The sequence below is a fragment of the Eutrigla gurnardus genome, assembly GCF_963514095.1.
Source record: "Eutrigla gurnardus genome assembly, chromosome: 12".
Classification (NCBI taxonomy): Eukaryota; Metazoa; Chordata; class Actinopteri; order Perciformes; family Triglidae; genus Eutrigla; species Eutrigla gurnardus.
This window is the reverse complement of record NC_139926.1, coordinates 26,421,628-26,436,627: the sequence shown is the minus strand read 5'-3', so window position 1 is coordinate 26,436,627 and position 15,000 is coordinate 26,421,628. Positions and strand designations below refer to the sequence as shown.

Below are 15,000 nucleotides of genomic sequence, written 5' to 3'. Positions count from 1 at the left end.
GGGCGAACCTCATCGATTCATCCAGTCATTTCACCGTCAGCCGTTTTTCTCCCGACCCGACCCGAGGAGCAAAATCACCCCGTCTGTAAGGCTGAATAACATCCAGGTCTGCTGAACCAGGTCTACGCCTCACATTTAAAACCCTCTCCATGTTCCTCCGGGGTCAAAGTGCACGCGGTGCTCTGAACGTCACGTTCCTCAGAACTCGATGAATCCTTAACTTCGAGTTTCCTGACTCTCCCCACATCTAATGCTTCCATCCATCCATCCATTGTCTACCGCTTATCCTGTATTCAGGGTCACGGGACATCTAATGCTTTACTTTCAAATATTTCTACTTTGAGTACGTTTCAGTACTTTTTCACTCTTGAGTGTAGAAGTTGAATCAGTACTTCTACACAAGTATCTGTACTTCTACTCGAGTACAGAACGTCTGTATTTCTGACCCCTCGTGATATTTTCGGCATGACCTCTGACCCCATTTAAATCTGTATCCTCCTTCCGTTGAGAGAATCCATAATCCGATTGAAGGCGTTTGGCCTATAAACAGTCACGTGACACTCGTAGGACCAATCAGAAGGAAGGATGATAACACGCCTCGCTTGCCTTTATATGACACGCGTTAACAAGTATCTGATTGTTGACGTAATTATAGTTCGATATGTTGTAATTCTATAATAATAATAATCCTCCAGCGTCTCGTATACTTGAAAATTTTGCCCCAAAACGTCCTCATATCTGGAATAACGGGGATAAGTTGTTTTTCTAAATCACTGGTGTGACAGTTAACATCTGTTGTGTAATTACAAACCACAGATGCTGCAGAGAGAATCATTACTTCTGCATGCAGAGTATTTGATTATGAACCAAGTTAGAATTGTGACAGCTTCTTCTTTTAAACCCATGCTTTGTTTGTGCAATTAACAAGTTTTTAACAAGACGTCTTCATGTTAAACATCAACATGTCATTATTATCACCCGTCCCTTTAGATTACCATTTTGTGCCTTAATGATAAATTAATAGAGAGCAGATTATTTGACTCGTCGTAGCAGGAACAGTCATTTATACAATTAATGATGGCTGAGTCCCTTTCAGGTTTTAACCTCCACACTAGATTTCAAGTGTTTTCAAGGACTTCCAGCACTCGTAAGGACCCTGTTTAATGTCTTTTTTTAAATGTTTTGGTCATTATAAGTATACAAGCATCACTCCTGTAGAAACTTGTTTTGTTATTGATTTATTGATGCATTTCTTGATGCAGCAGCAGGAACATCAGGCGTGCTCAGCCTCCGGAGAGGTTGGTGAGTCGGCCTTCAAACGCTGCGGCGCGTTAATACGACAACATGTTGACCAACCAAAAACATTTAACAACATGCATGTCTCCATTACATCCAGATGTGTGGGGGTCAACATGTCTGCTGTGAAGAAGGTGCGAGTCATTGGGAGTCGGACAACAGTGGAATAATCTAATGATAGGTTAGATTCTTCCACCGCAGCGACCACAGAGCCGGCGTCCAGCGTGACCTTTACGGTCAGGGGCCACACGTCTGCAGAGCGGTCTGAGAGGAGGGCCCCGAGACCGCCGCTCCACCGACGCTCTCCTCGGGACCTGGACCCGCCGCCACCGCCTTCCCACCGGACTCACGTCCCGCTCTCATCTCAGCTGAGAGGAACAGAGAAACCGGCGAGTCAGTGACATGTAGACAATAAAACACTCCTCCAACCAAAACCTCAGGCATCAGAACGGGAAGCTGGTGTTATTTACAGTCAATACGAACATATATATGTTTTATATTATATGTGTGTGTGTGTGTGTGTGTGTGTGTGTGTGTGTGTGTGTCTCACCAGCAGCAGCACTACACGGTGTGAGGATGGGCGTCTCCAGCTGCTCTCCGGCGGTGATGGACGCCCGGATCCTCCTCACCACGTAGGCGCTGGCTGTTCGGAAGGAAACACCGACATAAGAAGAATGAAAACACATAGAAGGTGATCACATGCTCAGAACTCAGACTGACGTAATCACACCAACCAACGGCATGCATTCAGAGTGTAAACACAAGTAAATACTGGTTCCTGGAAACGGAAGTAGTTTCACTTTTAGGCTAGATAGCTAAACGATCGATAGCTAGATCAATAGCCAAACATTGAGATGGACGGACAGACAGACAGACAGACAGACAGACAGACAGACAGACAGACAGTTAGCTAGATAGATCGATATATAGACAGTTAGCTAGATCGATAGATATATAGATAGGTACCTACATAGTTAGCTAGCTAGATAGCTAGCTAGCTAGTTAGATCGATCGATCGGGAGCGCGGCCACCGAAGGTTTTAATAAGTAAAACCAGGGTAAATAAACTCTACCTTTAATGAGCAGTCAGACCATGGTGGTGTTTGTTGTTGTTGTTGTTGTTGTTGTTGTGGTTGTTGTTGTTGTCTCCCGTTCGGTTTCTTAGCTCCTCCGTTGCAGTGAAATGCGGCTTTATGCGTCTTCCGGTATAAATACCACCCCAAACATTACGAAAGCACTCAGCCAATGAGATACTACGGATAATATCAGGGGCGGGACTTAGAGCTCCCAACGTGCGTTCTGATTGGCTGAGCTGTTTCACAGCACATAAGGTGATGGACAGGAGCTAGATCCATAGAAAAGAGGATTACCAATTAACCTGTTTTACATTCTTCTCTTTGGACTCGAATGTCACATTATGTTTTTTGTCAAATTAACTGTAATATCAGAATTAAATGTGGAGATGTTATTTTATAGTTTGAACATGCGGCATATAATATTGAATATGTTGTTAACTTGATGATTTCATGGTATATTCTATTTGCACAGATTTAAGGTAACAAAAACTTTCCAAATTTAATTCCAGAATTATCTCAAATTGATGAACTCTAAAAAAAAAAAATGTATTAAAACTTGAACTCTTTAATGTAATTATAGAAGATTCATTTTTTAAATATATATTTTTGTATATGGTTTGTTATACTGGAACTTTTTTATCCCCATATTTATTTTCTTTTTTCCAAATATATTGGCAAAAGTCAATTTAATGTAGCGTATAAGTCTGATCTGCTGTATATGTGAAATTAATAAAGTTTGGGGATTACAGGACGTTCTGGTTAACATTGACAGTGATGAAGATATGAGAAAGGTTAAATGGTTAATGAACATATAATAAGAAAACAAGGAGAACAGATTAAAGGGATTTAGAAAATGAGCAAACATTTAAAATAACTAGGTTATTATTAAGAGAAGACTCTAGACTGACAAACGTGGGAAGTTAATGGACCAGACAGATTTGTGTCTCGTGCTTTTTATCGCATTTCGTTTTCTGAGTCTTTGTAAAATGGTGGAAATTAGAACTCTAATCTATATGGAAGAGGATTAGGGCCACATGTTTATTGTTGGTGTATTTGTTCTACAGTCAAGTCTTTTAAATTCTGAATACTAGAAAAATGTATAAAAAAAAATCCCATCCTCCTTTTACATAAATCTACTAGTCCCACAATTAAAAGCATAAATACTACCACACATGTACACAGGTTGGTAGTTCAGTCCAGAGGGTTCCCAGCCTCGGGCCCTGAGATGATTAACGGGCCAGGACAGAAGAAAGACTTTACAGACGTCTAAAACACGACATCAAACTACACCTGTAAAAAGGTTTACAAGCCAAGAAGGCTGGGGAAGGGTCAAAGGTCATTTTGAAACCGTAAATGAAGCAGATGCTCCGATGAACGAGAAGTAAAAGTGCTTCAAAAACATCCACGTAATAATTTATTGACATTTACAGAGTTTCATTTGTGGTCGTCCGACGCCAACAACCAATCAACTATTCACTCGACGTGTTTCTAACAGTCGGGTTAGAAGCAGGAGGAAAACCTGCCCGAATAAACACCGCACAATTTCACAATAAGAGCACAGCAGTTTCTCATACAATGCATTTTGTATATTCAATATATACACATAGATTTAATTAACTTAACAACAGTTCCACACAGCAAGACGAGCACGACGACTTCACACAGGAACTCATTCTTTCATATTGTTTTTTTTTTACAATAAAATACAGCTGGAATCACGTTAGTGAGGAGATAACGTCGTTAAGGAATGAAGTGAGCTGATTGGAGGGAGGAGGAGTTCGTAGTGCGTGGGTATCGAACCGCTTTGTGTATGGGACACTTGCTAAGTAGCGCTACTGGAACGTTGATATGATCCTCCCATCAATCACCGCTTTTATTTTTTACACTAAACAAAGACCTCACACGAAACAGACTGGAGGGGGTCAAACAGGGGCGGGGTCTAAGGGGGAGGGTCTAAGGGGGATGGGGTCTAAGGGGGAGGGTCTAAGGGGGAGGGTCTAAGGGGGGCGGGGTCTAAGGGGGAGGGTCTAAGGGGGCGGGGTCTAAGGGGGAGGGTCTAAGGGGGATGGGGTCTAAGGGGGAGGGTCTAAGGGGGATGGGGTCTAAGGGGGAGGGGGTCTGAGGGAGGCTGGAGTGTTGGGCCGTTCAGGACTTCAGTCCATCCTGATCTTCTGATTGGTCATCCTGTAGATGATGCTGTCGTAGCCCGGGTCCATGTTCCACAGGTTGTAGGAGACGACGATGACGGCGAGCGCCAGCGCGATCATCAGCCACAGCACGATGTTGAAGACGACGGCGTACTGGAAGTTGTACTTGTAGGCGAGGTTGTACGGACTGCCGGGGTTACTCTGCAGAAACACATTCATTTAGACCTGGAACCGCTTCACCTCCCTCGCCATGCGCTCACATCAGGTCGCCAGCAGGATGTGAGCGTGATGGCCAACCCCCCCCCCCCCCCCCCCATTTTATTAGAGCGACTGATCAAAGCATTCTTTGGTTCCAGACCCGAGTCGTAAAAACCAAGCAGCATGGCTGGAACTGGGTTTACGCTTCACACCAGGGGTTAACGACGGCCTCGCCGTAAAGACTAACGCCGGAGGTTTGGACTTTTTAGCTTTCAGTGTCGGATTTCACCCGTCCGTAGCGCCACCGCCACATTTTTTGGGCTCGTTACAGCAGAAGTTTAATTAACGACGGCTTGGTTCCCAGAACTACGACAGTCAGCCGACGCGTTCAACACCAGAGCCGTGAAACCGGCGCCTAAATGAAACGCAGCCGTTATTATTTACACCTCTACTGCCGTGACACGATGCTGGACGCCGAGCCTTCAAAATGAGACACGAGAGAAAGCTGCCAAACATACATTTACATGGAAATCTACCCGATGCATTCTAATACAGCAGCCCTGCAGTAAACCTCCACTTAATGACGGGGATAATGTCCAGGTGGTTTTATTGTCCATTTCACAGAGGTGTTGATTCAACGCCGTCATTTGTGGCGCCGTTTAAAAGGCATGGCGCTGTAACGAGCGGCGTCTCTGATTTGGGTCATTGTTACGTTACAGTTAACGACACTTACGATCTGTTTGGATTCCAGGATGGAGCGGGACTTCCTGGTCAGAGGGGCCTCGAACGTCTTCACCGTAACCAGCTCCACCACCGCGCTGTTGCCATAGAGACTGTACACGTCCTCGCCAAACTACGATGAGAACACATGTGGTGTTATTGCATGGATGTGAAATGAGAGAGGGAGGAGGAGACGGCGTTAATGAGCTGCCTCCTTCACCTTCTGCAGCACGGAGGCGAGGATGGCGGTGGCGTCCCGGTACTGAGGCGAGTCCTGGCCGTAGAGCCTGCTGAGCTCCTCCAGACCGGACAGCTCCAGGGAGTACAGGTCGGGGGAGTGGTCCTTCGCCAAGTGTCTGTGTCTCTGCAGCTGCAAGGAGGGAAGACGACGGCGAAGACGTCTGAGCCACAACACAAAGAAACATCTTCACTTCACAGCGGCATTTCAGCCGACTTACCAGAGCTGTGATGTCATGCAGAACCTGGACCTCGGACAGGAAGAGCAGATCGGCCTAGAAAAGAAGAAATAGTGGAAGAAAATCTTAAATAAATCATCAGGTCTCCCTGCATAATTAAAAGGATAAATAAAAGAAAACTGATGATTTATGGATCCTGTATTCTTCACTTCTCTACCATTATTGAAAGCTAGACAACCCAAGATATTTAATCCGTAATCTCTACCCTCTCATCCTGTCAACGGTCGTGGAAGGGAGGACAAGTCTTTACGTTTAATAATTAAAATCCATCACGATCACCTCATTGTGAGTGTTTTAAAATGTGACCATTGAATGCTACATCATGGCGTCCCCGTGAGTGATGACATGAGACCTATTGAAGCCCGTGTGTGTGGGTGTGGCGGTCCGACCTCTGCGTTCCTGCTGAGGGAGTTGAGCGGCAGGGAGGCGAGCACCGAGCCGTCCTGGGAGAGACGGGCCCGGATCTGCTGCAAGGTGACGGGAAGCTCCTCGAACACGGCGTTGGCCTTTCCCAGCATGTACAGCCTCTGAGAGAGAACGAACAGATAAAGATGAGCCTCTCCAGCGTGATGTCACAGATGGCGAGTGTGATGCATCCCGTGTGGGTGCGTTACCTCCTCGCTGGGGGCCAGCTGCAGCACCACAGGGGTGTCCTCAGCAAACAGGGAGTGGACCGTCTCTGCAACGCTGTCCAAGGTGAAGGGAACCGGCTGCAGGGAGGAGACGCAGGATCACAACCAATACTTTTATTTGGTGTACAAGACCATCGTCGCGGACCACAGTCCGGTCTGACTCACATTCTCCAAGGGGTAGGAGGCCACGCTCTTGGGCATCGGCAGGCTGTCGACCCCCCTCACCACCACCAGCACGTTAGCACGGGGGCGCTGGAACAGCGGACCGGCCTGGAGGCCCGGCCAGGCCGGATCCTGTACAGAGGAACACGCTGTTAAGGCTAGGCCGGCGTAAACATGAGCTTTACAACGCTACTTCAGCTGACCGTCAACACAACATTTACATATCGTCACTGTCGGGGTAAAACAAGTAGTTTCTCATCTCCTCGTCTACGATTAAAAGGCCCTTTTAGCTCCGTTGTTGGTCTCTTTGAACTGATCAGTCTTTAACTTCGTCTGTCTAAAATCGTGAAGCATTCAACGAATAACTAACTCACCTCTGGAACAGAGAAGCCCATGTTTAAGGCCACCAGGTCGGGGATCTTCTCCCCAGAGATCGGCCAGTCTCCTTTCTGGAAGGACACGAACTCTGGAGACTGCAGGATCGTCAAACTGTCTCCGTGGACGCCTGTGAGACGAAGCAGAGGGCTGATCTCAGCAAAATCACTCAGGAAATTAAGGATTTAGGAGCTGTTAACGCCAAGGAGGATGTACTGCCCTCAAAAAGTCTCACCAAAGAAAAGACAGAGTAGTTCCCACTTGCTTTGCTGCAGATGCTACAGATGCTACAGATGTGACGATTAGTTTCACAGCGATACCGCAATGAGCGTCGATGAGTAGGGACGCCACGATTTCACGGTATCCCAATGAAAGTCAGCATCCAAATGACTCGCTGTGACCAGCATGGCGACAACGTTTTTCCACGTCCAGGATCACCAACGACACAGACTCTTATCTGGAAGTTCAGCCACGCTGATTTTATTTTAGTAAGTCAATAGTTTAATATTTGGTTTTATTTGTGTAACCAATCAACACCGTAGACCACATACACCCAAACTCACTAAAGCAATATCAATATTAACCACGTACAATAATGTGAATTCAACCATTCAGTCCGTCTACTTATTATATTTTGCTTTTTATCACGTAGTTATAGTGTCTGCCGCCCCTCCGCTGCTGTAACAGCCGCTGTGTGATGAAGTTAACGACGATCGGATCTGCTTATTCTACTTTGAACGGCATTCAAATTCCATTTTAATAGTTTTTCTGCGTCTGCCGCCTGACGTTTGAGGTTTATTGGAAAACACATTCAAACAGAATAATTGTTTTTATAGAATATGAAGTGATTGATAGAAGTATTTCAGTAAAAGGAGAGAATGATATGAATGTCACGACAGCAGACAGGAATAGAGGGTTCCTCTTTAATGAAGACGCTCCGTCACTTCAGTCACGTCGGTGTTAAAATTAACGCTTACTGGAGTGTTAATTATAAGATCACAGCAAACTCCAGCACTGGATTTTATCCTCTCCAGTCTGACCCGACTTCACGTGTCACAGGTGCAGCTTTTGCCCGTTTTATGCAATAAAGGAAACTATGCACACAATTCTAAAAACTTGAACTAAACTAGTGCATCGTTGTCACTCATACATCTCATATATCATTAAAAGCTGTATTCCAGGACCAGTATTACTGGGGACAAAACACATTGTTATATTATAAATTATATATTTTACTGTATGTTTTATTGACATTTTATGAATTCACCTATAATGATTTTGTTAAGGTGGCCTTTTGTCTGGTTTATTATGAAAAAGAGGACTGCCCTCAATTGTATTTCCGAGTATGAAATAAAGGTTGAATGAATTAAAAAAATGTCACAAGCAACATGTTTGTATGTATGTATGTATATGAGCCACACCGGCGTCAGTGGACGGGGGAGAAACTCGTGACTGAGCTGCTGCTGGTTAAAGAGGAACCACAGCTGACAGCCGGTCACGTGACACGACACTTGTGTAAATTGGTGAGCAGCGACAAGGAAGCGACCCTAAAACACAAAGCAGACGTTCCTCCACCTCGACACGGACCGGGATCACGTCAAAGTGTGACCCCGATCCAACATCTCATCCGCGCTGCTGGCTTCGACGCTCCGCTAACAAGCTACGTGCTAACCTAACAAGCTACGCGCTAAGCTAACAAGCTAAACCTCGCGATGCTTCGGTCTTTAACCCACTTGTTTGAAGTTTTGCCGATCGTACGACGCTAAACACGTAAAAATACAGTGACGTTAATTCGCACATTACGCGTTAATTCGCGCGAGACGGTAACGTCAGTCCACACCTAGCTTATAGTCTTAGCAAGTGAGCTAACGATGTCCCGAAGCTAGGTTGTCATTCGCGCAGACGGCTACATTACGTTATATTTACGTAGAAAAACACATGTGGTGACAGCGAGTCGTAAGTACGCGTCGCTGCGAGCGTCTTACCGGCGGTGAGCAGGACGCAGAGGGCGAACACGGCGGAGGAAACAGCCTCCATCCTTCGGTTTGTCAGCGACATCTTTCTCCTCCTCGGTGCAGCAGTGATCAGGTGACCTGACGTCACGGGCGGTACCGCAAAGCACGACGGGACATCTGTCACAACACGGTCACGAGCGTTTTATATTTAGATATAGACGGACTTTTATGATTTAAAACAGTTCTATATTTGCGGTCACAACACAGTTACTTGAAGTATACAGAAGTACTATGAACTAGTACACATCCAAGGTACTACTCACTAACTTCCGGTGTGACCTAGTAGTTTAGCAGTAGGTGTATTTTTTTATATAAATATAAATATATAATCCAGTTAACCGTGGAAGTAATACTTTTTTAGTCATACTTTATTATATATATAAAAACATACATTTTTACACATTTTATTTCATCACATATATTCTATTTTTTAATAATTATGCATAGCCAAGACAAATCCCTGTGTATGTATGTCTGAATAATACATCCTCATTTATCTGGTAAATATGTTTGGTAATATTTATCTCAATATTTTTAATATGGAATAAAAAAGTAAATATTTGCCTTTGAAGTTTAATCAGAACTCTACTTTAAAATCATTACTTGACCCCCCTGAAGTCTCAGACCTGGACATCAGACCTGGAGACCAGCTCAAGTTTTCAACATGAAAAGAAATCACGATGATGATTTTCGTCTGTTTTCACTCTTCAGAGGTTTCTCTTGAGGGGGGGGGGGGTATTTATTGCCCCCAGGGGCTGGATTGCCCATGTTCCTTTCTAAAGCTCCATTGTCTGCTTGTGGATCAACTAAACCCCCTCCTGGGTTTATTTTTCCGGGCTCTTGGCAGCCTGCCAGGGATCTCTTGGCACCCACTCTGCAGAGAGATGGAGGGGGGGCAGTTTGCGGTTTATCTGCCCCCCCCTCCCCCCATGAAGATGACACACTTGGCCGCTGATTTAGTGCATCGTTCCTCCCGGATCTCCAGCAGACGATTGGACACGTTCATGAGATCAAAGGTCGAGTCCTGAATGTGATGCAGACCGTCTCCGGATTCCTGCGGGGCTTCGGTCCGGTCCCGTGACTTTAACTAACTCATTCATGTTCAAAATCTGACCTTTAACCTTAAAATCTATCACAATAAGAAAACAGTAATTAGCTGCTCAAGAAATTTAGTTGATGACATTATTTTTTATTGATATATTTTCTGTTTCAACAAATGTAAACGTGGAATTAATTAAAATATTAATTAAATGTATTTTCCTTCAAGTAAAAATAAGGGTCTAGGTTCTTAAGGGTTAATAATCAGATACTGAAACACAGAGGCCATTTTTAATTAGGCCCACTTTGCCCTAATTAATTAGTCCTGCCTTGATGAAAACAAAGCAAATTCCCTCTGGTCAGTCATGTTGGAAAACATTTTTTAAAAAGTAATTTATGTATAGATATGATTTTTTTTAATAAACATTAAACATTTTTGTTATTGTAATAATTTTCAATTTATTTATTAATGTATGTATTTTTTTTTATCAACTACACAAAAATTTAAATTAACACCGGCGGTCCATTAAATTCACCATGTAAGGAGAGTTTCCGCCCACTGGGGGGCGCTGCAAGCCACAAGCTTTTCAGCCTGGCGAGGCGGAAACGGGAGCCGGGAAACCGTTCAGTTCTGCAGCAATAAATTGCACGGCGCCAACAATACAAAGATATTCCAAGAGATGGCAATGTAGGATTGTTGTTGTTGTTGTTGTTGTTGTTGTTGTTGTTGTTGTTGTTGACACTTCGGTGAAACTCCAGACTTACAAACAATTAGAAAGAAGATTCAATTTGAATGAGCAGCTGGCAAAACTTTTACTTTTCACGGCTTCAATTAAATTCAGAGACGACGACGCAGAGCAGGTTTCATCTTGCAGTTTGTATATTTATTTTAAAGCAACTTCTTTTGTAAAATATAAATACAAATTATGAGATATTTTAATTACAAAGTTAAAACAAAAATGAACACACCAAAAAATGTACTTTACTGCAGTAGCCTCCCCGTTATATACAAGCTCTGTGCCGAAGGGTAAATATCAACATTTCCTTAAAACTTTATTATACAAACGATTTTGTAGTTTTGCAAAGTTAAATTACAGACTAAACAGGAAGCAAAACTCTGAACATAAAATAAGATACAACAGAATCGCCCCTGAGGCTCGAGCCAGCGCTGAAGTCTGAGGAGAAAAACCCAAAACAGGACGTCATGTGCTTCCTATAAACACAAATACCACATTCAACAGCACAGTCTCAGTTCTATCCTGTACAGCTACACATATGCACAATCCGGCCCCCGCCGCCGTCGCCACGGCTACACGCCGTCGCCACGGATACACGCCGTCGCCACGGCTACACGCCGTCGCCACGGCTACACGCCGTACAAAACCTTTCAGAGGAGTTGTGAGCAACATCCGAAAGGGGAAAAAAATCTCTTGATATTTCATATATATATTTATTTATTGATTGATTTATACATATATTAATTTATAAAAATAAGACCATTATTAAGTCTATTGAGTCACAAACGTGTCGATCCTCAGTTGACGGAGCCAGCAGGGCGAGTCCAGGTGCTGGTCCAGAAGAGTCCGGAACTAAGAGTCAGGCTAAGGCATCATCACCTCGGCTGGTTCTAAAGCAGACCGGGGTACAGATCCAGGTCCCGGGTCTCTGGCGGCTCTGAGGGTCAGGACGAGCTCACCTTGTTGAGGGCCTTGATCTTGTCCCTCAGCCGGTCCCCGGCGTGGTCCCAGCGGTCGTCCAGACACTCCCGCGTGGAGCCCAGCAGGGCGGCCAGCTCGGCGCTGTCCTCCACCAGGTCCAGCAGCTCCTTGCTGTCGGCGTGGAAGCCCTCCAGCTCCTCGGGGCAGGAGAAGAGCTGCGACAGGGAGGCCTGCCGGTAGAACTCCGCCTCCGCCACCGTCACCACCTCCATGTGGGGGAACGCCTGCCGGAAGCCGCGGGCCGACATCCGCAGCCGGCGGAGCACGTCGGACAGCAGCAGCCAGTTCCTGGGCCTGGAGGAGGAAAGGACGTTTAGGAACGGCGGCTGGCGGGGAAGACGCTCTAAAGTGTGCTGATGTGGAAGCTCACCCCTGGGAGAGAGACACCTGGATGTTGTAGCAAGGCAGCAGAGGTCGGTCGGAGAACTCAAACTCAAACACCTCCCGTTTCTCGTCCTCCTCCTCGTCCTCGGGGCCCGGGGGGTCGGCCAGGATGTCGTAGACCCCGCCCTCCTCGCTCAGCTCTGACGCACACGAAGGAAAAATAAATAAATAAGCGAGTCTGCTTTCACGGCATTTAAGACTCTGTCAGCTCTGAAACAAACGGCCGGCGTTGCTGATCTGTACTCACCGCACACGGCGCTGCCATAGAATTCCCAATAAAGCCCCGGGTCGTCATCCGAGCGGCCCTGAAGGTCAGCGAAATAATCTACGGAGAGACGAGAGGAGCAAAGCCCGTTATTCAAGAGCGAGGAGGAGGAGGAGGAGGAGAGGGTGGAGGAGCCTTGGGGACAACGAGGCAACACACAATTGCCCTTTTAAGACTACAGCAGAAAAATGGATAAAGAGCACAGTAAAATTGGAGGGAGGGAGGGAGGGAGGGAGGGAGGGAGGGAGGCGGCGTCCAGAGAGAGAAAAGAGAAACAAACAGAGCAAATGTTTTGGGGGAGGAGGGGGAGGAGGGGTGATGGTCAGAGGCCAGCGGCTGTACCACGGGGGAGGAGAGTGACTGTCTCCGCTGGGTTAGAGCTGGCTGGGCTCAGAGCGGCGCTGCCAGGAATCAAACAGCAACCACACACAGCCGCCGAGTCCACACACACACATACATACACACACACACACATACAGAGACACACACACACATACACACACATACAGAGACACACACACATACAGAGACACACACATACAGAGAGCTGGAAACAAACAAGCGGAGGGAGCTGGATAAGCGCACACAGCGAGTGCGTATTCAGGGCACGCACGCGCACGCGCACACGCACACGCACACACACACACACACACACACACACACACACACACACACACACACACACACACACACACACACACACACACACACACACACACACACACACAGGACTGGGCTCGGTGCCAGTGCTGAGGCGTGGGGCGTCTGGCGTGTGTTTGGAGGGATTAACGGCCTCCAGATGAGTGGGACCAGGTGGAGGGAGGGAGGGCGGCAATCGCTCACTCTCGCTCATTTTCTCCGGTGCTCGATCTCCCTCGCCCCCCCCCCCCCCCCTCCCCTCCCCCCGCTCCGTCAATCTAGCGAGGCCGATCGATCTGTCCGCCCGCCGCCGCTCTTCTCAAAATTCACCACCATCTTTCCAGCCGTCGACACATTAATCTCTGACCCGCTCGGCCCCGACGCCTGTCCTGTCTCCGCCCGCCGCCGGCTCTCAGGTAATCAGGTCTGTGGTTGTCTGTGGATGTCGGTGAATGTCTGTGGATGTCTGTGGATGTCGGTTAATGTTGGTGAATGTCTGTGGATGTCTGAATGTCGGTGGATGTCGGTGTGATTTCGAGGAGCCGGCTGCAGAGGAAGTGTGTCGGTGCTTTCATTTCCTCCCGAAACACAAACTGGCGTCGTGTTTTTTTTTAATTAATTATTTTTTTTAAACTGCAAACATTCAGACGAGCCGTCTCCACGCAGAGCGAGTCAGATTAGTGGCGGCGGCCTCGTGAAAGGACACGCTCAGGCGCTCTCACACACACACACACACAAACACAAAAGCAGAGTCTCGAGCCAGAGCGAAGCCTGCTTCCACGCATACACTGAGCAAACACAGTTGGCGTTGCTAAGTAACCAGAGAGAGGAGCTCAGAGCTGCACGCCACCCCGGCGGGCCGAGAGTCCCGTCTAACAGGTGGTCGGGGGGGCAGACAGACAGGTCGGGGAGCGGCGGTTTGGGAGGTGGAGGACCAGGATTTAACGAGAGGGACTCGTACCAACAACAGGTTGCTCAGAGGTCAGACTCTGAAAGAACAACAAACTGTGAACGAGCCAAGATCGGGCCTTCGGGAGTCTGGTAGCGGCCAACTATTTACCCTCCACCTCCACCTCCACCCTCGGGGGGGAAAACCCTTTCATCTCTTCTGAATTCACTGGTTTGTGGCCAGAGGCACGTGAAGATTCAGGTTTCCAGGCTTGTGTGTTCCACGTTGTCTGAAGGGAACTTCCAACGCTTGGAAAATAATAGAATATAATCTATAATGTAAAACAATCAGAGAGGTCGTGTCCTCTATTTATTTTGTCAGGAGAGGTTTCAGTGACCTAAAGTGCAATTTACATCTTTGAAATCTAAAAAATAAAAGCATATGTAATTTGCACTAATAAAGCGATTGACCCCTTTTTCCCCTCCAACAAAACCCAACTTATCCATAAAACAACTTGATGTTTATGTCCTGGTTCCTGGTTACAGATCAGCATATTTCCCTGTGTATCCAGGAAATGACATTTGCTTCAGCTGATCAATCTGGTTCAGAACCTGAACGAGGCGGAGGAAGTGGATTTACGGTCCGGTCTTTAAACGTTTCAGGGCAGGACGAGGATCCAGACTGCAGCCTGGCGTCGTCGCTGTGTTTCTAAAACTCCTGACTAAGCGGTTTCCGTGACGATGCTGAGCGGCCGGCGGGGGTGGGGGGGAGGGGGAGCTCTTACCGGTGAGGAAGCGCTCCATGCCGTCGCTGTGGGTCATCTTCAGCAGGCCGCGGCCAGAGTACGTGGCCAGGGTGGGGTCGGCGCCGTAAGACAGCAGGACTCGCACCACGTCCAGGTGGTCGTTCTCCACGGCGTCGTGGATGGGTCTACACACACACACACACACACACACACACACACACACACA

The 15,000-nt window shown here is 46.8% G+C and overlaps 2 protein-coding genes and 1 long non-coding RNA gene across 5 annotated transcripts in view; all 3 read right to left on the bottom strand.

Annotated features, from left to right (window-relative positions):
* Positions 1–1,222: 1,222 nt before the first annotated feature.
* Positions 1,223–2,529, bottom strand: LOC311022019. Its single transcript, XR_014598082.1, has 3 exons — positions 2,369–2,529; positions 1,847–1,939; positions 1,223–1,664 (listed from the first exon to the last, which is right to left on the bottom strand). It is a non-coding gene; the product is annotated as an uncharacterized lncRNA (long non-coding RNA).
* A 1,243-nt stretch (positions 2,530–3,772) lies between these two features.
* atp6ap2 (ATPase H+ transporting accessory protein 2) lies at positions 3,773–9,194 on the bottom strand. 2 transcript variants are annotated; one of them, XR_014598081.1, is made up of 10 exons: positions 9,067–9,194; positions 7,081–7,211; positions 6,710–6,838; positions 6,527–6,622; positions 6,302–6,439; positions 5,895–5,948; positions 5,657–5,806; positions 5,450–5,569; positions 4,470–4,719; positions 3,773–4,426 (listed from the first exon to the last, which is right to left on the bottom strand). XR_014598081.1 is itself a non-coding variant. In XM_084022986.1 (9 exons), exons 1-9 carry the CDS (start codon positions 9,137–9,139, stop codon positions 4,525–4,527), a joined length of 1,086 nt encoding a protein of 361 aa, XP_083879112.1. In that variant the 5' UTR covers positions 9,140–9,194; the 3' UTR covers positions 3,773–4,524. The 2 variants fall into 2 exon arrangements, 1 of the variants encoding a protein (XP_083879112.1); XM_084022986.1 differs by having other exon boundaries at positions 3,773–4,719.
* Positions 9,195–10,996: 1,802 nt separating this feature from the next.
* bcor (BCL6 corepressor) overlaps positions 10,997–15,000 on the bottom strand; it is a 31,963-nt gene continuing 27,959 nt past the window's right edge. For both annotated transcript variants that reach the window (XM_084022945.1, XM_084022946.1), the window contains 4 exons: positions 14,814–14,959; positions 12,484–12,561; positions 12,223–12,376; positions 10,997–12,146 (listed from right to left, as the gene is read on the bottom strand). In XM_084022945.1, the coding sequence (XP_083879071.1) occupies positions 11,816–12,146; positions 12,223–12,376; positions 12,484–12,561; positions 14,814–14,959 (709 nt within the window). In that variant the 3' untranslated portion in view covers positions 10,997–11,815. The remainder of the gene's footprint in view (positions 12,147–12,222; positions 12,377–12,483; positions 12,562–14,813; positions 14,960–15,000) is intronic.